The sequence below is a fragment of the Aedes albopictus genome, chromosome 1 (genome assembly GCF_035046485.1).
Source record: "Aedes albopictus strain Foshan chromosome 1, AalbF5, whole genome shotgun sequence".
NCBI lineage: Eukaryota > Metazoa > Arthropoda > Insecta > Diptera > Culicidae > Aedes > Aedes albopictus.
The window spans coordinates 253,747,650-253,773,990 of NC_085136.1; the positions used below are offsets into that span (position 1 = coordinate 253,747,650).

The 26,341-nt window shown below is 38.9% G+C and overlaps 1 protein-coding gene across 2 annotated transcripts in view; it reads left to right on the forward strand.

The window, feature by feature from the left end:
* The first annotated feature begins 218 nt into the window (after nt 1-218).
* Nucleotides 219-26,341, forward strand: part of LOC109622760 (tachykinin-like peptides receptor 86C) — a 436,364-nt gene continuing 410,241 nt past the window's right edge. Inside the window, exons 1-2 of one of the 2 annotated variants that reach the window (XM_062846629.1) lie at nt 219-742; nt 20,953-21,087. In XM_062846629.1, the coding sequence (XP_062702613.1) occupies nt 21,062-21,087 (26 nt within the window). In that variant the 5' untranslated portion in view covers nt 219-742; nt 20,953-21,061. The remainder of the gene's footprint in view (nt 743-20,952; nt 21,088-26,341) is intronic. The other variant, XM_062846628.1, reaches the window with a different exon arrangement.

Genomic DNA, 26,341 nt, shown 5'->3' on the forward strand with positions numbered 1-26,341 from the left:
TAGCATTTTACCGCACTCACCCGCTCTTGTGTGAGTGCGTAACGCGTGATCCCGTGTGTGTTAACCGAGGGCATGTCCGTTATCAGAGTTCATGTAGTCCATCATGCTTCGGGAGAAGAAGAGGTCGTTCGCTGGCTGGCTGACTTGCTAGCTTTATCCAGTGACGAAACCACAAATTGTGATAATGACCTTTTCTCGCGCCGCGTGGTTCCCGCGCTGGCTTTGTGTACTAGTATAGCAGAGAGTAGGAGTATACTCGTCGTCGACGGTGGTTGTTGCAAGTGCGGGTGCGTAATTATGCTGTTTTCGGATGGCATTGCGATGGTAGAGAGTAGGCTATAGCTCGTCGTCGACGGTGGTTGTTGCAAGTGCGGGTGCGTAATTATGCTGTTTTCGGATGGCATTGCGATGGTAGACAGTGGAATCCATAGTGTTTGGTACTGATGCTGCTGCTGCTATTACCGCCGTAAAGCGATGCGGAAACGTTGCGGAAAACCGCAGGATGAACTTTACGTCTGAGTTAGTTCGGTGAAATGTGAGACAATTAGGCTTTTGATTTAGGAAGTGCGGCTGAATGAGCAATCCATGAGGGCTCAAATTCTGGAAATTAAGTGTCTCATTGTTTCAGATTAAATCATGCTGTGGGAAGTGTGTACCTTAACACCTATCCCCTTTGCTTACTACACAGCATCATTAAGGATATCTACTATGGACGGTGTACAGAACTACGAAAGTTTTCCAGGTGAACTTCCAAGCTCGCTCAACTCCCACTGCTGATTTGAAGAGATGAGATGGTTTTCCATGTCTAACAGTTTTCCTTCTTATTAGGTGTGAAGATTTTCCCAATTTCTCCCAAGGACGGTGAAAGTTTGTTTGCTGCGCATTAGAGATTTTGTAGTGGTGCGTATTGTTTTATGCGGATCCGTGATCGTGCGACTAGTGTCACCAAGCTTTTAGGGGCTGTCCATAAACCACGTGGTCATTTTTTGGGACTTTTCAACCCCCCCCCGTGGTCATTAGTCCATACAAAAAATTTTATTTGTCCATTCAAAATGGTCATTGGCCCAAACCCCCCTAATGACCACGTGGTTTATGGACAGCCCCTAAGTCGCCTCGTGCTCAGGAGCGCGGGTTCAATTCCCGCCACAGCTGTAAAGAAAGGTTTTCGGCTGTTCCATCCGTATAGAATGCAATAGATCCTGGTCGAACCGTTGGTCCTCCTGATTTCCATACGCTCCGATCATAAATCGAAACTTGGTATGGTAGGGTAAAAACACTAGACTTCGCCCCCCTAAAATTCTGCTTTAATCTTCGCCACTTCATACATAAAAAATGGAGTTTGTATGGAGGGGGCGAAGACTAGAGCAGTGGCAAAGTCTGGTGCTTTTACCCTATATCCAAGATGACTTTTGGTTCCATCCAGTCTTCATTTTGTAATACTATTGGATTTACAGTAACATTCGTCAAGATTTCCAAGTGTCCCGTTAGATCGCCTTCAAAGATGTTCTTGTATCTTTTTAACTTCAAGGCACTTTTCTTCGCCTTCAGTTGCACAAATTGGTGCAAGGGTAGCAGATGCATTAAGGCATCTAGTGTTGAACCAGGAGTACTTCGAATAGCTCCTGTTATTGACAATGTTGCTAAACGTTGAAGTTTAGCCAGCACGTTGGGCTGTTTAGGTTTTAGTTTAGGCTACCAGACTAGAGAGGCATACGAGACTTTGGGTCTAACAACTGCCAGGTAGATCCAATGAACTATCCCGGGGTTAGCCCCACTTTCCTCCGATCACTCTCCGACAGGCCCAAAGAGCAGCTGTTGCCTTGTTTACTACATGCTCCAGATCAGTGGTGTCATCGTTGTTACTCCAAGTTACTCACTGAGTTACCAGCTCTCGAGGTCAAACCAAACAAAAAAAAAATGACTTCCAATATGTGAAAGGATTAACTCCATTTAGTACAAGTTTGGTGCCTTCATATATGTAAGAAATAAAAGATTTCTGATAGTTTTGCTCTCACATTCTTGTACGAAGAATCTCTTTTGTGATAAATATTAGAAATTTTCCATATGCTCGCCCGGCCTAATATAAAAATATCGCTAATGTAATTTAGTTGTTTTACGCCGTTACAAATTTCAGAAAAAATCAGTTGGTGAATATTCTAATTTCTTGCGCCTATAGACGTGCAAAAAAAAGTTTCATTTATGCTATTGGAATGTATTCTTTCGTCTCCTAAATATATCTGAATCGTCTGGTCATTTTCAAATTTTTGCGACCTCATATAAGTAGAAATTGCTGTGATACTAAATATTTTTCTTACGCTCATCCAAATATAAGGAAATCTTCTATGTGGGATTTCATATGTTTGCGCACACGCGAATTGAGGAAAAACTGCCTATCACCTCTTTCATTTGTTCGATATGAAGCGCCCTGAAAAGAAAAACTTCCTTTCTGATATTTACATTATTTTTGCGCTTCCATTCCTATTTCTGTTTCCATTTATTTTGGAAGGGCGGAAGAGCCTTTTATATTATCTTTAATGATTGCTCATGTATTTTAACGAAATTATTTGTCATTTTTCATGATATTGTGCCTCTCGAATTTGAAATAATAATCACCTGTTTTATTAATAGAGAATTTTACTAATATTTCTGCACTTACACAAACATGGAGAAAAAACTCATGTAAATTCATGTAAAAAACTGTTCAGGAATTTCTTTGGTTTCTAATGGATATTTTTAAAAAATTATCCAAAAATCCTCCAGGTATTCATTGAATATCCCTCCAGCGATTTCTACAAAAAAACTTCTAGAGAACTTTTGAGAAATTCTACCATGAATTACCCCACAAATTAATTTAGGAACACTTTAATAAACCTCTCCTGGATACTTTCCGATTTTGCTCCATGGCTTCTTTTAGTGAATCTTCCAGAAATTATTTTTGGAAGTATTCCACAGATATATTTTGAAAATTCTTTAGAACACCTTCCATGGATCGCTTCAGACTTTCATCCGGAATTCTCGTTGAACGACCCTTCAGAAATTTCTTCAAAAATCCCAAAAAAAAGCTTACATGGGTTTCCCTGAAAAATCTTCCATAGGTTCTTTTCAAGAATCCATACGAGGAATCATCCACGGAATCTTTCGGAAATGCTTTCAACGATTCTGTGAGCAAATCAAAAATTCCTCCAAGGTTTACAGAAAAAAAAATTCCACAGACTCCACAGAGAATCTTACAGATTCCTAAAGATATTCTTTCAAGGACTCTTTTCGAAATTTCCCCGTAGATTCCTTCAAAAATTCATTATCAGGTTCCTTAGTAAATTTGTTCAATGATTCAACGATTCAATCTAGTATTTCTTCTGAAGTTAATCCATGGATTCCTTCGGAAATATGGTCTACGGACTACGTTCTTGAATCTACGGACGTTTTTTACAATAACTCCTTCGGCAATTTTTTTCTCAGAATTTACTCCAGGAATTTTTCAAGAAATCCGTAATCAAGTTTCTTCAAATATTTCCTCTTGAACTGCTTCACAATTTCTATTAGGTAGATTTCTATGGGTTCCTTCTAGGGATCCTTGTTCTAGGGATTCGTTAAATAGTTCATCGAAAATCTCTTCATGAGTTTCTACTGGCAAGAAATGTTTTTGAAGATTTTTCTTTCAGCGATTTCTTCAAAAAAAAAAAAAAAAAATCACAGATGTTCTTTCAGAAATTGGTTCGGATATTTTTTTTTAATAAGTGCACCAGAGATTTGTTCAGAAAGTATTATAGAGTTTCCAGATGTGTTATGTGTCCGGAAATATTCTTCAGTGATTCAGACAGGGATTCCTTCTGAGCAGGAGTTCATAAGAGACTCCTTCAGAGTTTTCTTCAAGAACTTCACAGGGATTTATTCGGATATTCCTCCAAAGATTCATTCGAAAGAACATCCTTAAAATTCTTCAGAAATTCTTTCAGGGTTTCTTACCGAAATTTCTGTTGGGATTCATTTTGAAATTCCTTTTAGGAGATATTTTCATCTCCAGAGACTTCATCAGAACTTTAGGGATTACGTCGAGAATTTCAGCAAAAGATTTCTTCAAAAGTTCTCCCATGGAGTTATCCAAATAATCTTCTGAAAATTTCTTTGCAAATTATACAGGGATAGCTTCGGACATTGTTCCAAAGGTTTCTTCAAAAGTTCTTTGAGATATTACTTCAGTGATTTCAGCAGAAATTCCGACCAGGATTTCTTTAATTGATCTTGTGGTTCCATCAGAAATATCTCATGGGATACCTTCGTTGAAATATCCACCAGGGATTTTTCAGAAGTATTTCAGAAATTGCACAAAAATGATTGAAGAATCCTTTAATGAATTACTGAAGGAATTTCTAAGAAGTCCCTGGAGAATTGTCACAGGAAATCCCCTGAAAAACTCCTGGAAACATCTTTAGATATTCCTAGAAGAAATGTTTGGTTTTCTTAGGAATCCCTGGACAAAAATTCTAAAAGCAATTGTTATTTGAGCAATTAATGAATGCCTAGGATAATACCTAGGAGAATATCTGAAGAAACACTTCAAGATACACTCTTAATTCTCAGTAAAAAATCATGAGAGACTAAGCGAGGAACTCTGCCGTTAATTTCAATCAAAAATTAGTTGAGATACTTTTGAAGGGATTCCTGGAAAAGACATCTCTGACGAAATTATCAAATTTAAAGAAATTTCCAAAATCCTGAAGAATCTCCTTAGAACATCATTGAAGAAAAAAAAAAAAATTTAAGAAATCTGGAATTGAAAAAATCTTGTTTTTTCATTATCTTGAGTTTCTGCAAAAAAAATATTAAGAAAATCTTAAGAAAAAAAAATCTGAAAAAAAAATCTGAAGGTCTGAAAAAAACCAAAGCAATGCTTGGAGGTATACCTGAAGAAACGACTGGGACTTGGAGGAAATTCCAGAAACTTTCTAGAAGAAAATCCCTGTACAAATGAACCTCTGGGAGAAATAAAAGCAATAATTTCTGAAAAAGTATCAGGGAAAATTTCTGAATTTCCAAAAGAAAACCCTGGAGGAATTTCTGAAAAAATCTCTGAATCTTTGTAAAAAAATCTTGTTACGTTTCCGAAAAAAAACGTTTGGAAACATTCCTGGAAAACCGAGGAGAAATTCCTAGAAGAATTTCTGAAAAAATTCAAAAGGATTTCCGAAGAAATTTCAAAGAAAAACGTTTGCAAAATTTCCGACAATATTTCTGGAAGATTTTTTCAAGAAATGTTGGAAAAAATACAACCATGAACTTATGTAGCAATTCCTGAAGGAATTCCTTACAGAATCCCTTAAGAAATCCCAGGACAAGTTCTGGAAGAAATGTATGAGGACACTATTGTACAAGTTTCTAGATGAATTTTTGAAAAATTTCTTATAAACTCCTAGAGGATGAATCCCTGAATTTTTTAGGGACATCCATGAACAGGAATGCATTTTAAAACGGTACTAAGAATAATCTTCAGAAGAATTCTTCCTTAAAATAACTCTTAAAAATCCTACGAGAATTTTCTTTTTGTAAACATACCCGATTGTTTTTTTGTTTAATCCTCAAAGAATCCTCAAAAGAATTTCTGGCAGTGTTGCTGGAGGTAATGCAGTAGAATTTTCCAGATATATATATTAATGAGAATTCTTGCAAAAAAGTTAAAATTTCCTTTTTGCGATAATTACATAAAAATTCCGCTGAATAGTAATGCATGCAGGGTTTTTTCCGGTTATTAGGTGCAATAGTGAAGTCATTTCCTTGGGGTGTACCAGCATAGGGGGCGCTGAGATTTGGAAACTTTGTCAACTGTACCCCATCCAGGGACGGTGCTTTTATATTGACATGCCTTCTTCTTGTAAAAATTACAAGAGTAGTTTTTGAGGGATTTACGTTTAGTCCCTCTCTTTTACACCAGGAAAGAGTGTAGTTTAACGATATTTGCATTCTGTTTGATAGCGTTTCATCATGCTTCCCTCTTACCACTATCACGATATCGTCTGCATAGCCAATAACTTCGAATCACATTGCCACCAAACTATTCAGCAAGTCATCAACAATTAAAGACCACAGTAATGGTGAAAGTACACCTCCTTGGGGACAGGCCTTAGACGTACTTACTTTAATGGTTGATTCGCCCAATCTGGAGACAATACATCGATTTCTTAACGCTGCAATGCAGTGATCCAGTCAACGATTGAGCCATGAAATTGACTCTGTACCATTATCGCTTGCGTCTACTCAGTTACGGGTTTGAACAACTAATGACTTATTTATTAACAACATAATTCAAGGCTTACTTCGCGCCAACACAGCCACCTCTCAATTGTGAACACTTCCTTCCCTGCGGACCAATTCCGTATCTTCAAAATAAAGATCAGGAAATATGTGAATGTGTCCGAACCAGTGCTGAAAATGTCATTTCGGCACACCTAAATTCAACCACCATTCGTATGGTAACACGCAGATTCGTATGGTGGCATACGAGGCAGTGTGCAAAATTTTCGGGCAGACGCGCTGATTTTTTTCATAGTCAATGGGAATAGTTGTGCTAAGAAATGCATGGCACCTCCCCTCTTTGCACCCTCCCCTTTTTTGCTGGTAGCCGAAAATATGTGGCTTTTTTTCGTATTTTTTTTTTTTATAAATTTCACATGTTTTTGTTCAAATTTTCATCATTTTGCTAAACATCAATAGTTTTCACTGATCCTTGACATGCAACGTGTCACTACCCATCATAGTATGTTAAAGTTGTCATCCCAGAGCTATTCTAAGGCCTCCAAAGTACTCCAAAGTTTGTGTCACAAACCCAACACGCTGAACCAAATTTTCTACACGATGAACGATCACAGAACATAGTCTAGGGTACACAAAAAGCCTCAAAGCACCCCTAGAAAATTCATGGTACATGAGTTGAGTTGGGTTATCTAGGTTATCCAAACTACTCTGGAATTCATTTTCTTAAGATCTACAACATCTACCATCATTTGTGTTCACTCTGTTAAAAAAATTTAGTCACGTTGATGTCCATTAGACCTCGCAATGCTATGAGCAATTCGATAGTGTGATAGATTGACGTTCGGTGAAATATCAACGGCTTCCAATGCACTTTGAAGTTTGGGTTACGATATCTACATACTTTATCATGCTTTAATTGTAAAAAAATATTAGTGAACTGTAGTCTATACTGCTAATTGAGCCTCAGTGCACAATTACAATGTTTTTGATACATTAATGGGTTGTTTCAGGCTTTCCAAATTATTCTGGAAATAGGAACTTCAAGGTCTACAGACTTTACTCATGTTTCTCTTTACTCTATCGGCATAATTCTTCCATGGTTGTGTCTGTTGCACCTCAATATATTACGAGTATATCTATGTGTTGCTATTTGGGTATCCACTGGCATACAAATGGGCCCTAATGTATTTTGAAGTATGGGTCGCAATATCTGTAAATCTTTGGATATTTTTATTGTAGCGAATGTTTGCGGAATATAATGTACGCTACTCTTAGAGCCTCACAATGCAATTCTGATAACTGATCAGAAATCCAGAAGGAATTTTAGGAGGTATTTATTGAAAAATCTCTAGATGTATTCCTAGAGGGATTTAGAAGAAATTTCTGGCAACATTCCTAGAGGGATTCCTTGAAAAATTTTTGACAGAAAAATTGCAGCTGGTCTATGAGAAATTCTTATTAGCGTTCCAGTTGGAACTCTTGAAAGAATTTATGGACGGATACTTGATGGAATTCTGAACAGAAGTCCATGAGTAATATCTTTAGAAAAACTTCCTAGAGGAATATTTGGAGAAATTTTTGGAGGAATTCCTGAAGAAGTTCCTGGTGGGATTCTTAGAGGAATTCTTAACACAACTCTAAGAATAATTCCCGGGTAAATTCTTGGAGGAATCCCTGGAGTTGTCTCAGGAGTATTTTTAGAATATTTTTTCTGGGGGAATTTCTAGAGGATTACTGGGTAGAATTCCAAAAACATTTTCAAGGGATTCCTGGAAAGATTTCTGGAGGAATTCCTGGAATGATTTCAGGAGAAATTTTTGGCGTAACTGCTTAAGAAATTTTTGGAGGAATATCTGAGGAAATCTCTGCAGAAAATCTCGGTGAATTATCAGAGTAATCCCAGGAGTTTCTATCTTGAGAAATTTCTAATGGTTTCCTGAAGGATCGTAGAGGTATTCATTTCATTTCATTTCATTTATTGAATCAAAAACTGTAGAATAAGGGCTGCCCCTTTTAAATGACTACATAAGTTGGGACCACTAGAGTTTATCAAGTACTTATAAATCTAAAAATCTTAAATAACTAATCTAGTAATTCTAATTCCTCCTATTAAACCACGCAATACAGTCTCGTCGGAAAACATTAACAGAATCAATATTTTTTAATTCGTTTGGTAATTGGTTCCAATAAGCAATTCCTCTTACAAATAAGGTGTTCCCATAGTGAGACGTGTTATAATTCGGTATCACAAAATTTCGAGTTCTTGGGCTTTGAAAGCGCTGTAATTTCTCAAATAAGTATGTTGGCGAAGATCTACTTACTATTTTATTCAAAAGCAGACAGGATCGAAGCTTAGCAAACTCGTAAAAAGGACATCCTAGTAGCAGTGGCTGAAGATGGGTCACCCTTGAATATCTGTTTAAGTTAAACACATAGCGTACACAACAATTGAGAGCCACTCTTAAACGATCCAAGGACCTTGCCGATGCATTTAACAGAATTTCAGCCCCATACATAAAATGAGGCAAAATGAGGCTTTTGAAAAGTTGCATTTTCGTTTGATAATTTAGCATGCTCGATGTTAATCTAAGCTGTCGAAGGCCCATGTAAATTTTGTTACATTGAGAATTTACATGTGAATCCCACTCAAGATTCTGTTGTATAACAAAACCGAGAAGTACAGCTTCCGTTACATATTCAATGGTATCTTGCCCTAGGTAGATCCTTGGCAAATCAAAATCAAATCTTGACCTAGATAAAAACATAACTTTGGTTTTGTCAGCATTTATAGGAAGAAAGTTCTGTTGAGACCAAGACAAAAGACTGTTCAGATCCTCATTGATAAGCTGAGCCAATGCATCAATAGAAAGTTCAGTAGAGCCCAAATAAAGTTGAACATCATCTGCAAACATAAGGATGCTACAATGTTTTAATATGGATGGAAGATCATTGATAAACATTGAAAATAAAAGAGGACCTAGAATAGACCCTTGAGGTACACCAGATAGAATAGATATTGGCCGCGAAACAGTATTATTGATATGGACAACTTGAGCTCGACCAGACAAATAAGATCGTATTAGGTTAGACGCATTCTGAGAGAAATAAAACTGAGTGGTTAACTTATTGATAAGTTTTATATGCGAAACGCGATCAAAAGCTTTCGAAAAATCAATTAGTAATAGGAATGCCATTCCTTTTTTATCAATGGTTTTCAAGATGTCATCAGTAACTTTCAGAATCGCAGTGGTAGTACTGTGAGCTGGTCTAAAGCCAGATTGATTATCGCTAAGCAGATTAAACGACTCAACAAATTGATGAATTTGGCCTTTCAATATTTTTTCAAAAACTTTAGACAGCCCACAGAGAATACTTATAGGTCTAAGATTATTCAAACCATTGATTCTAGGCTTTTTTTTGATAGGGATTATTTTTGCAGCTTTCCAAGATTGCGGATATTTCGAAGAAGTTATAATTAAGTTAAAAACATGACGAATCTCGGAAATTATGAATGGTAACAACAGTTTAATAAAACGTAATGGAATAAGATCCATTCCAACAGCGTTCGATTTGATAGTGTTCATGGCGAAGAAAATATCAGTTTCCCCGATGGTTGAAAAACTGAAATCGCTGTACTGAGAAGGAAAAACAGGTAAATGACGGTCACAAGCTGTGAAATTTGAACCAAAGAACTCATTTATGTCATCCGCACTATTGGTTACTTCTGCCGCTGAAACAGAACTACTTTTTACGTTCAACTGCTTAAGCTTATGCCACAAATCTTTATTGGAATTTGAAGACGCTATTTGACTAGAAAGATAATTAGATTTGGCAACATTAATCAAATGAGTCACACGATTCCTCAATCGCTTGAAGTTGTCGAAGTCATCCCCATTTTTCGTACGTTTCCACAAACCATAAGAAACATCTCTATCTACCATTGCATTAAGGATTTCGTCATTAAACCATGGATTTTTTTTAGCTTTCAAAGTACGTATCGGAACAAAAGAGCTAAAAAGTGCAAATAAACGGTCATTCAGAAAGTTCAAGGCAAGATCGGGATCGTTTATACTATGAAGTAAATTCCAATTCATCGTTAGAGCTGCACTACTCAAAGCAGACATATCAATATTATAGTAATCCCTTAAAGTACGAATACTAGTATTTTTTTCATTTCGCGAAATATTTAATGATGAAAATATGATATCGTGCTTAGAAAAGGCAGGTGCCGAGACCTGGTTGAAATTAAGCACAAAATCGGAATCGTTAGTTATCATTAAGTCTAAAAGGGAACACGAGTTAGATAGAAAATGAGTAGGCTCTTCATTAACACGGAGAAAGCCGAGACTATCAAGAGCACCTTTTAAATTAACAGTTTTTTCGTTCAATTTCAACATGTTCGTATTAAAATCACCAACTACGATAGTCTTAGGGAAATTACCGGATAAATCAGACAACTTATTAAACAAAATTTCAGAACAATCATTTCGAGGGGGATTGTATACCACCCCGAGCAAAAACTTTTCATGCTTAAATCGAGTTTCCAAGAATAAATATTCAGTAAGGTTGGTGTGACCCATACCCACATAGAGTTCGGAATTAGAGAGTACCGTACACGAAATTCCATCCCTGTAATATACGCAGACACCACCCCCACGGCTATATTGCCGATCATTACGAATCAACTTGAACCCATCAATAGCTATTAAGTCATCATTAATACTGTCGCTAAGCCACGATTCTGTAATGCAAACAATGTCTAGTTTGCTTTCAGTAATACACAATTTCAATTCGTTAAATTTGCTCATTTGCCGAGCGCAAATACTTTGAATGTTAATATGGCATATATTGAGCTTATCCGAATGCAAAGCACAGTTCATCACAACACGTGGAATACACGAAACACCTACATTAGAAGAGGAATTTACGATATCAACCGACATCGAAAGAAACAAATGTATACGACTCAAAACAAGACAGTAAATGCGTGGTAGTGAAGGAGGAATTAGAATAAAAAAGAAAATGTGAGTGAAACTCCATTACAATAATTTTATCCACAACTCTAAATCTCAATCAAATTGCTAACAATAATCGCTACGTGGCCCAACTTGATAAGAACCAATGATACAGTATTCATTCAAAAACTCATATAACAAACACCAACACAGTCTCTGAGTACATGGCAGAGTAGTTACGGCAGCCTTGAGCTCGACTACCAGTTCAATGAGCAACATCTCAGCAGCAGCAACCGTCACCAAATGGCCCCAGTCCTCAGGCAGCAGCAACAGCGAAACCATACAGCAGCAGCAACAGCGTAACCACATCAGCAGAATCCAGAATCAGTGCAACAGCATCATTGTGTTTGAACTCCAACAATTTAACTTGCAGGAAGGAAGAAAACATGGAAGCTAGTGGAACGGAATCATAGGAAATAATAGTGAAGGAGAAAACAGAAACTAATATGGAAAGGTATGGCATTTGACTTTTAGGAGGGGAAGAAATCATGGAAATTATAGGATCGGAGTCATGGACCATAGAGGCAAGGAAAAGAGCGTGTAAGAGGAAAGGTATGATGCTTATTCCAGGCCGTCCATCGACAGCACCATTTGCGCTTGGTCCTCAGGCTTCCTTTTGATGAAGACGAACCCATCCTTGGTGAAAACGTTGTGCAGCTTGCCAGCTTTCTTCAGCTTGATAGCATGCGCCTTGAGTTGACGAGCGAGAACAGTGAGATTTTCGTTCACGTAGATGCGCTTATTGATGCTGAATCCAAGATGGTTCAGTGACAAACTACGCGAAGAAAGGTACCTTTGATAGAAATCATCACGCACATTCTTGAAAGCGAATTGTAGCACTATAGGCGGAGAAGCTCCAGCTTCAATAGGGAGACGTGCCAACCGTTTGGTGTGAATAAGTGGCAAGTTTTGTTCATTGTAGCCGAGCGCCGATGAAACCTTACTGCTGTAGCCGACCAAGTCCTCATTAGGTTTGTAGGGAACACCAGAAAGTAGCAAGTCGTTTGTCCTCATCGAAGCCAGTAATCGTTCCTCATTCATAAGCGCGTTGGAACGGACATCATTGACTGATTCCGTTAATCGTAGCACCTCGTTCGAACAGTCTTGCTTGAACTGCTGCACATCCTCACGCAGATCCGCGATTTCGCTCCTCAAGTCGCACTTACTCTGCTCAATCCTGGAGTTCGTCTCGTTGAACATTTGTTGCATCCGAAAGAGCAGATCATCCAACGTTTCCACATGATCATCCGAAGAATCCAGGTCTTCCTTCGACCGCTTACAGGGATTAGATTTAGTTTCGGTCGTCAAAGGAACAAGTGTGTTTGTTTTGGTTTTACCCATTGTATGTCGGTGAACACTTGTTTTGCTTGTCACAGTAGAATGAGCGGAATGAACTTCAGTGAGTGCCTTTTTTAGCTGAACGTTCGATGACGGAACAAACAATGGCGAGCTTGGCAGTGAAAGGCAGGAAAATATGTGGAGAAAAATGTGGAATATCTGCGCAGCCTGCCAATAAATTAGGTAAATTCCATAAATCACTGCATCTGCATCCTCCGATGAGCCGTCGAACAGAGGTTGGTGAACGAAAAATTCACAGCATAGGCGATTAAATCAAATTTAGCCACTACCAACTATCTCACTCACAATTTCCAGCTCATCCCTTCAGAAACTGGAGGAGTTCTTGAAAAAAAAAAATCCTTGAAAATCCGTGAAGGAATTGCAGAAGAAGTTTCCGAAAGAATTTCTGGAGTAATTTGTGTAGGATTTCTTTGAAACTTTTCTTTAAGAATTTGTTACGGGTATAAATATTTGTTACAATTATAAGACGGAATAATTGTTTAATGTGTTCTATATGTAACATTCGTGAGTTCTTTGTGTTATACGTTTCAATTTGACTTGGAAATATTCGCCTTCCTTAATGCACATTTATAGGGTTCTGGTAGAATAGTGGCCCATGAAGTGCGCAGTCTTATTTCGATTGCCAACTTTCAGGCCATTTCTGGCAGCGGTCAAGTATTAGAGATGTAAACCTTTCCCTGCCACGGACTTCAAGTTGTTGATCTCAAGTATCGAACCCCGAAACGGGATGCCCGATTAGGATTAGTTTTCCTAGACAAAATCAAGCTATGAACACAGCGACAAATGCTATGAACTAAAAGGCAAAATGCCAACTAAAATACAATTCCAGGATGACTGATGGACACAAACCCTTACATGAAACCTCGTCATCCTGTGATCGGAAGATGTTATCCATCTGGATAACAGGGCACATTTATGTTATGTGTTGTGCTGCGTCAATTTGTGATGTTCCTAATTTGTGCATTTGTAAGGTTTTATGTGTATCGTGATATGTTGATCCTTTAATAATAATTAATTTCTTTTATTTTTGTAACATGGCGCCCAACGTGGGGCCCTTGCATTTGTAGGGTTCCATGTTGTATTTTGTAACATGGCGCCCAACTAAAATACCCCGTGTATGCAAATGAAAGTTAGTTGGAAGGATTATAACTACAGTTTTAAGGCCATTTTATTTTTGTGGACAGTGTACCTCCACAAAAGTAAAGTTTAGTTGAAGTAAGATTCGTTACGTGATTTGGAAAGCAGTTTGGCTTTCGGGTAACATTTTAGTTGTTTTGAGTTGAGGTGTGTTCTGGGGACTTGTTAGTCCTGTTCACCGCTATGTTTCTGGAAAGCATTGTGGCTTTCGGGTAGCACAACTCGTTTTGGTTTTGTTTTGAGTTTAGGTTAAGTTATTTATCTTTATCGTAGTGTTAAGTATGTGGCCTTAACACTATTGTTATGAAGGATATGAAGCATATGAGAGCTGAATTTTTCGTGAATCAGTGAACGATTCACGAGAAATTCTTGCTCAAACGTTGGATTGTGTTACGGGTATAAATATTTGTTACAATTATAAGACGGAATAATTGTTTAATGTGTTCTAAATGTAACATTCGTGAGTTCTTTGTGTTATACGTTTCAATTTGACTTGGAAATATTCGCCTTCCTTAATGCACATTTATAGGGTTCTGGTAGAATAGTGGCCCATGAAGTGCGCAATCTTATTTCGATTGCCAACTTTCAGGCCATTTCTGGCAGCGGTCAAGTATTAGAGATGTAAACCTTTCCCTGCCACGGACTTCAAGTTGTTGATCTCAAGTGTCGAACCCCGAAACGGGATGCCCGATTAGGATTAGTTTTCCTAGACAAAATCAAGCTATGAACGCAGCAATACATGCTGTGGACTAAAAGGCAAACTGCCAATTAAAATACAATTCCAGGATGACTGATGGATCCAAACCAATAAATGACACCTCGTCATCCTGTGATCGGAAGGAGTTATCCATCTGGATAAAAGGGCACATTTATGTTATGTGTGGTGTTGCGTCAATTTGTAATGTTCCTTATTTGTGCATTTATAAGGTTCCACTATCGTGATGTGTTAATCCTTTGGAAATAATTTATTTTCTTTTATTTTTGTAACAAATTCCTGGAGAAACTCTGGAGAAGCTCCTACAGGGATTTTTGGAGAAATTCCTAGAGAAATTCTTGGAAGAATTCCTGGAGAAATTCTTGAAGGAATGCTTGGAGAGTTTCTTGACAGAAGTCTTGGAGGAACTCCTGGAGAAATTGTTGAAGAAACACCTAGAGGGATCCTTTGTGGAATTCTTGGCAGAAGTTTTAGAGGAAAATCTAGAGAAATGCTTGGGGGAATTCCTGGTGGAATTCTTGAAATAATACTTAGAGAAACTCCTGGAGGGATTCTTGTAGGAATTTTTAGCGGAATTCTTTGAGAAATAGCTGGAGAGATTTTATGAAAAATTCTTGGCGAAAGTCTTGGCGGAATTCCTGAAGGATTTTTTAGGAACTTTTGGCGGAATTCTTGAAGAAATTCCTGAAGATATTCTTGGAGTAATTCCTGGAGGAATTCGTGGAGGAATTCTTGGAAGAATTTCTGGAGGAATGATTAGAGGAATTCTTGAAAGAATTATTGTAGAAATTCCAGGAAGGATTCCTGTAGGCATTTCTGGAGAAATTGCTGGAGGATTTCCTGGAAAGTTTTCATAAATAATCCGAAAAAACCCAGAGGAATTATCGGAGCAATTCCGAGATAAGTTTTTGTAGTAATTCCTAATTAGTAATCCTTGGTGTAATTCTTAATTTTTGGGGATTTCCTAGATAAATTTATAACGGAATTCCTGAACGTACTTTTAAAGAATTGCCGGAATAATTTTTGGAGTAAATCCAGGAATAATTTCTGGAGGAATTTCTGGCAAATGTGCCAGGATTCCGGTGGATCCAGGAGAAATTCCTGGAGGGGATCTTGGAGAAAAAGCTTGGCAGAAGTGTTGGAGGAGTTTCTGAAGAATTTCCTGGAAGAATTCCTATAGAAAGAAATTCCTGAAGGATTTTTTTAAGAGAACTTATGGAGGAATCTTGAAGAAATTCCTGGAGAAATTCTTGGAGAATTCCTTGGAGAGATTCTTGGAAGAATTTTTGGCAGAAGGTTTTGAGAAATTCCTGGAGATTTCTTATAGGAATATCTGGAGGAATACTTGGAGGAATTTCTGGAGGAACTCCAAGAGAAATTTTTGGAACAATTTCTGGAGGATTTTGTGGAGAAATTTCTGGAGAAAATCCTGAAGAAATCCCTGGAGGTATTCTCGGAGCAATTCCAAGAGGAGTTCCTGTAGGAATCTCTAGAGCAATTTTTAAAGGGATTTGTGGAGGAATTTCTATATGAATTCCTTGAGGATTTTATGAAGTATTTTCTGAAGTACATAATTCCAGATGGAATTCCTATGGAATTCCTTAAGGAATTTTCAGAAAAATTCCTGGAGTAACCTCGAGCAATTTCTGGACGAATTCTTGAGAAATTCCTGGAGGTATTTGTGAAGTGATTTTCGGAGTATTACTTGGAGGAATTCTTGTAAAAAATTCTGAAGGAATTCTTGAAAAACTTCCTGGGGTAATTTTGGAGGAATTCTTGAAAGGATGATTTTGTTTTGCAAAACTTTCTGGAGGAATTCCTTTAGGATTTCTAGGAGAAATTCCTAGAAGAATTTTTAAAAATCTTCTGGGAGTATTCGTGGAGGAATTTTTGAAGGAGTTCCTGGAGGAGTTATTTGAGTAATTTTTGGAGGAATTCCTTGCGAAATTTCTGGTGGACTTGTTGGAGAAATCCTTGAAGGAATTCTCGCAGGCATCCCAAGATGCAGGTATCCCAAGAATAATTTCTAGAAGAATTTTCGAAGGATATCTTGGAGAAATTCATGGGAGATCGCCTAACGGAAGGAATTCCTTGAATAATTCCTGGAGGAATTTCTGGTGGATTTCCTGAAGCAACTCAACATCTCAAAATATACCAACAAACTAATTTCTGTGATTTGGAAAACAAAAGCTTCCTAATCTTTGAATAATGTTTTTCTATCGACAGTTTCTCCGCCCTCACACATATTTTACTTGAATTCATCTTTATTTTGCTTCATGTCTCCCACAATCCCTACATCTATTTCAGTATATCTCGTAATGTTATGAGGTACAACAGATACAATCGTGAAAGAATTGTACTGATAGAGTAAAGAGAAACATGAGTAGAGCCTGCGGGCCTTGAACGTCTTTATTCCAGAATAGTTTGGATGACCTAGATCAATAAGTGAGTATAGAAAAGTTATTATAATTGCAATCGCAGGCTCTTGCTATAATAATTGCGTAGATTATATTCGTCGAGCATTCGCTTAAATGAAAATGTGCTAAGATATACAGATTTTACGATCCATACATCAAAATATTCGGAAGATCTTTTAACAACACAAAGAGATTGTCGTAATATTATATGTATGAGATTTTTTTATTCTTCAATCACTTAATCTAATTTACAGCTCTATTGTTCACAAGGGCACTGCGTGAGCAATTCCAATTGGAAGCTGTACATTCACTTTGCACAGCGCCTAAATGTATTGTGTGGCTTCGTGGTCGTGCGGCTAGTGTCACCAAGCATTTAGTTGCATCGTGCTTGGAGCGCGGGTTCGATTCCCGCCGCAGCTGTCAGGAAAAGTTTTCGGCTGCGCCGCTGGGCGTTCCATGCTAGTCCGTTGTCTAGTGTCGTGCTTCCTTCAAAGAGCGAATAGCTCACTGGAAGTACTAAACGTGTCCGTGTCTTTCTTTAATGTATTCTATTCTAATTGTATTACATCGAACTGGTTGCCGTTACGCTGCTTTCACTTTCTACCCTATCATGGTAGAATGATGAGCACGAGAATGTTGATGTGTGGCTGTTGGTTGTTCCTGTTTCCAGTCCGATCGGGGGTCCATTATGGGTTGCCGTTCGCCGATGTCCAAGTATCTGGGTTCATTTGAGCCATGGACTCAAAAGAGGGTCAGTGTCAGCTGCTCTCAGGGGGGAAGAGCAACTGATGAAAGTGCCGGGGCTGGGATCGAACCCATGACCATCTGCTTATGAAGCAAACGTGTAGCCACTACGCCACGGGCCCCGGCTTTTATATGAGATACAACAGAAACAATCGATAAAGTACATAAAGAGATACAAGAGTAGAGCTTGAAGAGCTTGAAGGTCTTAATTCCAGAATAGCTCGGGTGATCTAGATCACCAAGTGAATGTTGCTAAGTTATCAGACTTGCATAAAAAATATCCAAAAATTTACTGATATGGCAACCCATACTTCAAAATACATTGGGGTCCATTTTATGCCAGTGGACGCCCAAATAGCAACACATAGAGATACTCGTAAAATATGGATTACTGCACGAATTTATGCTGGCCTGCCTACTCTCCCAGAAAATTTGACGTTTGAGCGGTGCCGACACCGTGGACCATTGAGGTGCAACAGACACAATCGTAAAAGAATTATGCCGATAGAGTGAAGAGAAACATGATTAAAGTCTGCAGACCTTACAGTTCCTATTTCCAGAATAGTTTGGAAAGGCTGGAATATCCCATGAATGAACCAAAAGCATTATAGTTGTGCACTGAGGCTCCATCAGCAGTAGGGTGGCCCACACTTATATGAAAAACCAAAATTTCGAAAAATACCAAGTCTTACCTCCTAAATCAGTTGTTTTGGACTCCCAGAAGCTACGTTCAAAATTTGAGCAAAATCGGTTGAGCCTAAGGGGGCGCTCAAAACGCTTGAAGTTTGTATGGGAAAACTTGGCCAAATGTATGCAGAAATTTTAAGTTTTCGAATTTTGCCACTAGGTGGCGCTGTAAGCGTTCAATAATCAAACCCTTTGGTATTATTGTAGGTGACTATACTGCCCTTCTTGGCATGTCAGTCCCATGTTGTTTCTAATGCAAATCATATTTTTGTCTCTCACGAGCCCATTTAAAATAAATTTGATATTTTTCTCGCCTCATTTCACAGCTCAATGTGCCACGAAAAGTTTATGCATTACATGAATACACTTTTTTTGAAAACAATTGGAGTCATAGTGCAAAACGTAGGCACTTTGAAAAACAACATGGGACTAACATGCAAAGAGGGGCAGTATATGCCAGAGAACTTTGTCGAAGATCGCGAAGTGATCCGACAGCTGTGAAAAAAGTTATACTCAAGGCAAAGTATAGGCTACATTCCACGAATGTATGAAAGTATGTAGATATCGTAACCCAAACTTCAAAGTGTATTGGAGGCCATTTGTATTTTACCGAACATAGCATTGCGAGGTCTAATGGACATCAACGTGACTAAATTTCTTTCAGAGTGATCGCAAATGATGGTAGATGTTGTAGATCTTAAGAAAATGAATTCCAGAGTAGTTTGGATCATCTAGATTACCCAATTCATGTACCTTGAAATTTCTAGGGGTACTTAGAGGCTTTTTGAGTACCGTAGACTATGTTCTGTGATCAATTATTTTGTATAAAATTTGGTTTAGAATGTTGGATTGACACAAACTTCGGAATACTTTGGAGACCTTAGAATAGCTCTAGGATCAAAACTATGTCAGACTATGATAGGTAGTAATACATTGCATGTCAAGCATCAGTGAATACGATTGAAACTTGAGCAAAATTTGTAGAATTTTAAAAAAAAATTCAAAAATAAAATGCCACGTGTTTTTGGATACCAGCAAAAGGGGGCCGGGTGCAAAGAGGTGCTATGCATTTCTGAGCACAACTATTCCTTTTGAAAAACTAGAAAAATAACTCCAGGCTATAATGTTTTAAAACAAAGAAGATATTGCAGTTTCTCAAAAGATGATCGCCCCCGGGTGTTTACGGGTTTAAGGTTACCTGGAAGAATTTCCGAAAGTATCCTTGGAAGATTTGTTTAACCCTTATTTCTTTTTTTCCGATAAAATCTATGGAACAATTTTGAAACAATTTTGACTGATTTTTCCCTTGATAAAAGCCAAATAAAGCTGGACGAAACGTTGGGTAATGCAAAACTAGCCGTTTAGATTGACTCTAGACTGAGAAAGTCAACATACCTATGTAAATTTGTAACGTATCATAGAAGGTTTCGTTATGCAAATTTCTGTAAGAGTTAATGAAGGACACTTTGGAGACCTTTTTTTATGAATCCCTGAATGATTTTCCTTGTTTTTTTTTATCTTAAGGAACCTTTAATTAACTATCTTAAGGAATCCCTGGCTAATTTTCTGAAGCAAGCTATCTGAAGCAAGGATATCTGAAATAATCTTTGTAAGACTGTTTAAAAAAGTCCTTTGAAAACATTCCGAAGGGAATCTGAATTTCTGTAGGAATCGCTGGAAGAATTTCTGAAAGAATCCGTGGATGAATGTCTGATAGAAATCATGGAAGAATTTCATTCTGAAAGAATCCATGGAAGAATTTCAAAGGAAACCTAGACAAATTCTTGGAAAAATTACAAAATGACCAGAGAGAAATTTATAAATAGATCCCTCAATAATTTTCTGAAGGAATGAAAAATTTTCCAGCAAAAAACCCTGGAGGCTAGTTTTTTACTCAAATAACAGAAAGTGCAAATTTTGGGTTTATCAATCCGTATGGTTTGGGTTGGCCCTCATAAGGATCGTGAGCTCAAATCTCACATGAGCTGTGGGCTTTGTCCTAATTCAACCAATAATTTACTTGTGTAGGTTGAGGTATTCGATATTCATAAAAAAATGAGTTTGGAAAAATGGGATACTCTAGCATGTTGACCTGTTTAAATGCTGTGAAGCTTACAGGGCATCTGGATAAAGGACATTGTGCGCTGTGAAAACATAATTCTACCTTTATCATCATAAAATTGCTAGTTATGCTCTGTTCTCCTGCTCAACAACGCATGCAAGAGTTCATCCAAAGCCTTTCCTCCATAGACTGATAGGTACTCGATCAGTGATTGCATTTTCCCGTCTATTGTCCACAATTTTCTCGCTTCATCAAGCAGTGTCAATCACATTTGTCTCGTACACGGAAATTAGTTTACTCATGCGTTGTGATCGTCCAGATGTCATAGGATTTTCCATCAAGCCAATTAGTCAGAGGCTAAGCGGCAGTCGGATCTCCCTGCTGGTGCACGTAAACGTATTAATTTTTCATCATCCATCTCTTGTACCTACCCTACATGTCACACTCATGTGCCACTGCCAGCAATGCTGCAAACCGATAGCGACGTGTCCACTGCAGGGGTGCTGGCAGTTTGAACCTGAAAAATAATAGAAAATAGAACTTCCCATTTTGTTTGTATCTTTCCAGATATATTGCCATCGTGCATCCCCTCCGGCACAGGACGTCCCGCAAAAAGGCTCGCCTCTTCCTGTTGATCATTTGGGCGCTGAGCTGCATCCTGGCCGCCCCCTGCCTCATGTACTCCACTGTCATGACAAAGCGGTAAGTTTGTTTGCCTGGATTGCTTGTACTCGGTGAGAAGATTGGGTCCATTGTCATGATTCAGCCGGTCGGTCGGTCGGTAAGTGGTGGTCATTTATTGTCCGTCTATTTGTCATGACACCCTCCGAATCATTTTGTACCATTAGAAGGTGTTGGGTAGGTTACACCGGAAAAAAGTCATTGTTCAGTCCTAGAATGAGATTCATAATAAAACAAAATTCTCACTTCAATCCACTTTTGACTTTTGATAACATTCTTCGGCAAGATAAGGGAGTGTATTTAATCATGCAAATCGAAAATTAAGCATGTAGGATAGCGAGCCACTCGGGCAGTGGCCGGTGTTTTGAGCACTTTTCACCACAACCCAATCAATTTCAACCCGATTGACTTAAAATTTCGTACACTGCTAGATACTATGCGTATCTCACCGCGATCTAAAAATTGTGTCAATTAGTTCGAAATTGGCTGAGTTATAGCAGAAAAGTGCCCGAAATAGGAGCCCTGCCGAGATGGTTCCACTTTCCTAACGAAAACGCTTCTTAATAGATTATCAATATTTATGCCTGAATATATCAGAAATTTAACCTTCACGTACCCGACCCCTGACAACTCATTTTCAAAACGCTGGCATTTCATCAATGTTCATCCTATTTTTTTTAAGTCACCCTCAATCGATCATAAATTGGTGCTAGTTTATTATATTCAAGAGGCCATTTAATATCCGTACCATTCCGGGGATATTCCGGATTATGCTGGGGTCAGGGGGTTGCCAAAATGGCTAAAAGTGATTACATCGTGTGTTATTGTGCTTGATCTATCGATTTTCAGCGATTTTTTAACTGCATACAGTGAAACGCAACTGAGTCAGAAACGATAGACTGAAGTCTGTATCAACTAATATGGCCACCCCGGAACATCTAGCGTAGGTTCCACGGGGGTGTCATCGAGGACATTTCTGATTTGCAACCAAAACATGCCGTGCGACGTGTCAATCTTCATGATTTCGAGAAAATGGGGCAGAAAATATTTCTGAAGTCTGCATCAACTGATGTGGCCGTTCCGGAACACCTAGAACAGGTTCCGTGGGGGCCTCTCAAACACAATTACATACAGGGGATAGACAAAATGATCGGGACAGGCAAAATTTTCTCTTTTCAAAAAATGTTCAATTACCTGTAACTTTTCGAAAAAAGCATCAAATATTCTCAAATTTTCACTGTAAGTTGATCAACTAGTTGTGTATCTTTGGACAGAATTTGGAAAAGATCGGGCTATTCTGCATGAAGCTTTAAAGATTCTAGAAAAAGGTATAATTATCCGATAGCCAACTTTGAGCTGTTATATCTCCGGATTCATTGAACCGAATGCAATGAAATTTCGACCATTTAAGACTTCTATAACAAGCTTTGAAAAACGTTTGAGTGAACTTGAAATTATTAACAACAGACAAAGTTATAGCGATTTCAATTATTTTAAATTTTTTTTAGTAAATTGTTCAAATTTTAAAATGCATCTCATTACTTTTTCAATTAATTGCCGACTATGTTGTTACTTTCCTTCAAAACACATTTCTCGCGTTAGATACGGGTGTATCTACAATGATCGATTTCTCTTCATCGATTTTCTCTTTGGTTAATAACTTTGCCCGCAAGACATTTTTGATTCTTTTTGTTGTTTTAGATGCTAGTTCTAGTCGTCCTTCACCGTGACACACCAAGAGATCATCCAAAAATTGATCGTATTTTCCGGAATAATCCGAAGAGAAAATCGATGAAGAGAAATCGATCATTGTAGATACGCCTGTATGATACTAAACGCGAGATTTATATTCAATACAATTAGAGGGAATTTTAATGAACTATACTAAGCATCTTGAATTTTGAAACGTTGTTGAAATTTCAGAAAATGTGATGTTATATTAGAAAAATAATCTTATCGATATAATTTTCTTCCGTGTTAAGAATTTCAAGTTAAGTTAAATGTTTTTCAAAGCTCATTATATAAGTCATGAATGGTCAACATTTCATTGCATTCGGTTCATTGAATCCGGAGATATAACAGCTCAAAGTTGGCTATCGGATAATTATACCTTTTAAATCTTTATAGCTTCGTGCAGAATAGCCAGATCTTCTCCAAATTTTGTCCACTGATACACAACTAGTTGATCAACTTACAGTAAAAATTTGAGAATATTTGATGCTTTTTTCAAAAAGTTACAGCCATTTGAAATTTTTTCGAAAAGGGTAAATTTTGCCTGTCCCGATCATTTTGTCTATCCCCTGTACATAATAATCACTTTTAGCCATTTGGCAAAACAAAAACCCTCCCCCACCCCCTGACCCCAGTACAATCCGGAATATCTTAGGAATGGTTCCGGATATTAAATGACCACTTGAGTATAAAAAACTAGCACCAATTTATGATTGGTTGAGGGTGACTTCAAAAAAATCGGATGAAAATTGATGAAATGCCAGCATTTTGAAAATGAGTTGTCATGGGTCGGGTACGTGAAGGTTTACAACGAGTCGATATCAATGAAGAACATGAATAATTATTAGGAATAATCTATTGAAAACTTGGGATCGCTAACACTGCCCTCACATGGCGTAGGAAGCAAAAAAACAAGCGAACTAGTACTTGATTGTCTAGCACAGACATTACCCAACAATGTTTGTTGTATAAGAGTTGAACATACCACTTTTAAGCATACTTTAGCTTAAGAAACTGTTATTCAACTGCTTCTGATTCTTGAGCATGTTCGATACCATATTGGTTTTCTCCCGGCTAGCGCGATGAGAGATGTCGTGGATGGATTGTGGTTGACGAGAGCCATCACCAACAATTTTCTGCCATAGAAGTGACTGCAAAGCAACTGGTCCCATCATTGAATTTGCGTCTTCTTCTTTGTCTTCTTCTTTATGTCTCGACGTTCGCATTGAAACAAGGCCTGCCTCTCTTCAACTTAGTGTTCTAAGATCACTTCCACAGTTATTAATTGAAGGGCTTTCTTTGCCTGCCATTGCATGAATTTGTACATTGTGTGGCAAGTATGATACACTATGCCCAGGGAATCGAGAAATTTTTCCCGACCGGAACGGGAATCGAACCCGCCATCTCCGGATTGGCGATCCATAGCCTTAACCACTAGGCTAACTGGAGACCCCTTGACTTTGCGTCCTCGAAGTCGAATATCTGCAATGACCTCAAGTAGGGCTCGCTGAGACTTCGTAAGTCTGTGATGACGACGAAGCAGGACCATCAAGTACTCAACGCAACTGTGGAAGCTTAAGAGCTCGTGAAACTGAAAGTGGTGAAATCAACCCAGTCTGAGGATAGTATGCCAGACGCGATCGCTTACGACAAGCAATCGCAGAAGCGTGTGAGGCGCCCGAAAAGCTAGGTGACTGTTAACTCCGAAGCAGTAAAGCAAGAAAGTCGGACCCCAGCCAGGCGTCCTGGAAAGATGGGAAGGATGAGCCTAAAAAAGGCCGGCCCATCCCGAATCGTAGAGAATAGGGGGTTGCGACCACTGGTCCTCAGCAACCACAAGTTGGGACAGATCAGGAGGGGGATCCCCCTTGGACGGAAGAACGGAAGAAAAGGAGGTGGAGGAGCGTAGGGACACCGGGCCTAGGAACCGTTGGAGAGCAGTTGCCAAGCGCGAGAAGGGCAACGACGCGCTCGTCATCAAGACTGAATAGTCCAAGTACTCGGCAATCTTGAAGGCAATGGGAGCCAACATGCGCAGTATTAGATGTACTCGTACAGGTGAAATGGTCCTCGAGCTCATGCGCGATAAGGAGCGCAAGGGTGCCGCTTACAAAAGTGGGATGAACAGTTCCTTGGCGAGGATGTAGAGGTGAGTGCTCTTACAGTAAAGGCGACCCCGAGGCTGATCACTGACGCGCAAGAGCTCGTCACGGCACTGCGAAAACAGTGGGATGTGCAGGTGGCCACCGTAACCATTAGGCTACGGAAGGGTCCGGCAAGGTGTCAAGCGACCCGTGCCGAGGAATGTGTGATCGAGGGGGTGAGAAAGATGCTCGATCGTTAACGAATCCTGCGGGGTACCTGGTCATCCCCAGGTGGTGGACCTCCTTTCCCTTGCTACTCGTGGAATCTAACAATGAGCACAAATAAAATAAATCAAAAATCTAGTGGAAGTAGTGGTGGGGCTAATTTATTCGCGAGAAGTTAGTTGGCTAGGTTCTCGTTAAGGAGAAGTGAGCAGGTAAGAGCAGGAAGCTGTGCAGGCAGTGTCAGCGTCGAAGCTCCGATTCATTTCCCGGCTAGCCTGGCGGGTAAGATAATGGACGGAAACAAGATCACGAGAGACTTGTGAAAACTGCAACAGCGGCAAAACCGGCGAATGCAGAGATTATGTCGTCTACCCAGACGGAGGCCTCCGCTTTGGCAGGCAGCCCAAAAGGTGTGGCGGATGCGACTACTCGTGATAAGCACTCGTAGAATCGGGTGAGGCAGCCGTCAGCCCAAGTAACACACTCGTCACAGAAGAGTCACGGCGGCGCAGATTTTTGTTGCGCAAAAGCCACTGTGACTTACTTCTAGCAAGTAAGTTCTTATTTGTTTGAAGTAAGTCACAGTGACTTCTGTGCAACAAAAACCTGCGCTGCCGTGACTCTTCTGTGATAAGTGTGTTACTTGGGAGGTGAGAAGCTGCTTGGCGATGCCCGAAAGGCTAGGCGATCACTCAACTCGAAAGCCGGCAGTATTGCCGGTAAGTCGGACCCCAGCCAGCCCAAGCAACCAAAAGTTCGGATTCCACTTGAAGAACGAACTCAGAAATTCAAGTTTGGTTCAATTCCGGTTTCGTTGAACTTAATTCTCCAAAAAGTTACTCTTGTATTGTTTATGAACTTGGAAGTACATGTACAAGTTTTTAACATCTCTTCAAAACGACATTCAAGTCGACAAAAAGGTTCAAAAAGAACTTATGTTGAACTTTAAAACAGAGTTCAATCAAATATTAACCGAACTCATATTGAACTTCTGCGTGCCTTTAAAATTCAAATATAGTTCATTTAGACATATTTCAACTACTTGAAATCATCCGTTCCGAACTTGTTTCGAACTTGTTTTGAACTTACTACTCAAAGTTCGGATAAATATTAACCGTACCAAAAGTGAACTTCACTTGAACTTCGGCGACAGCGGGGCCGGGGAGAAGTTCTCATTCAATTAAATCACTCGGAAATCGAGCCCAGCAGCCACAGCTTGTGTTTATTTCACAAGT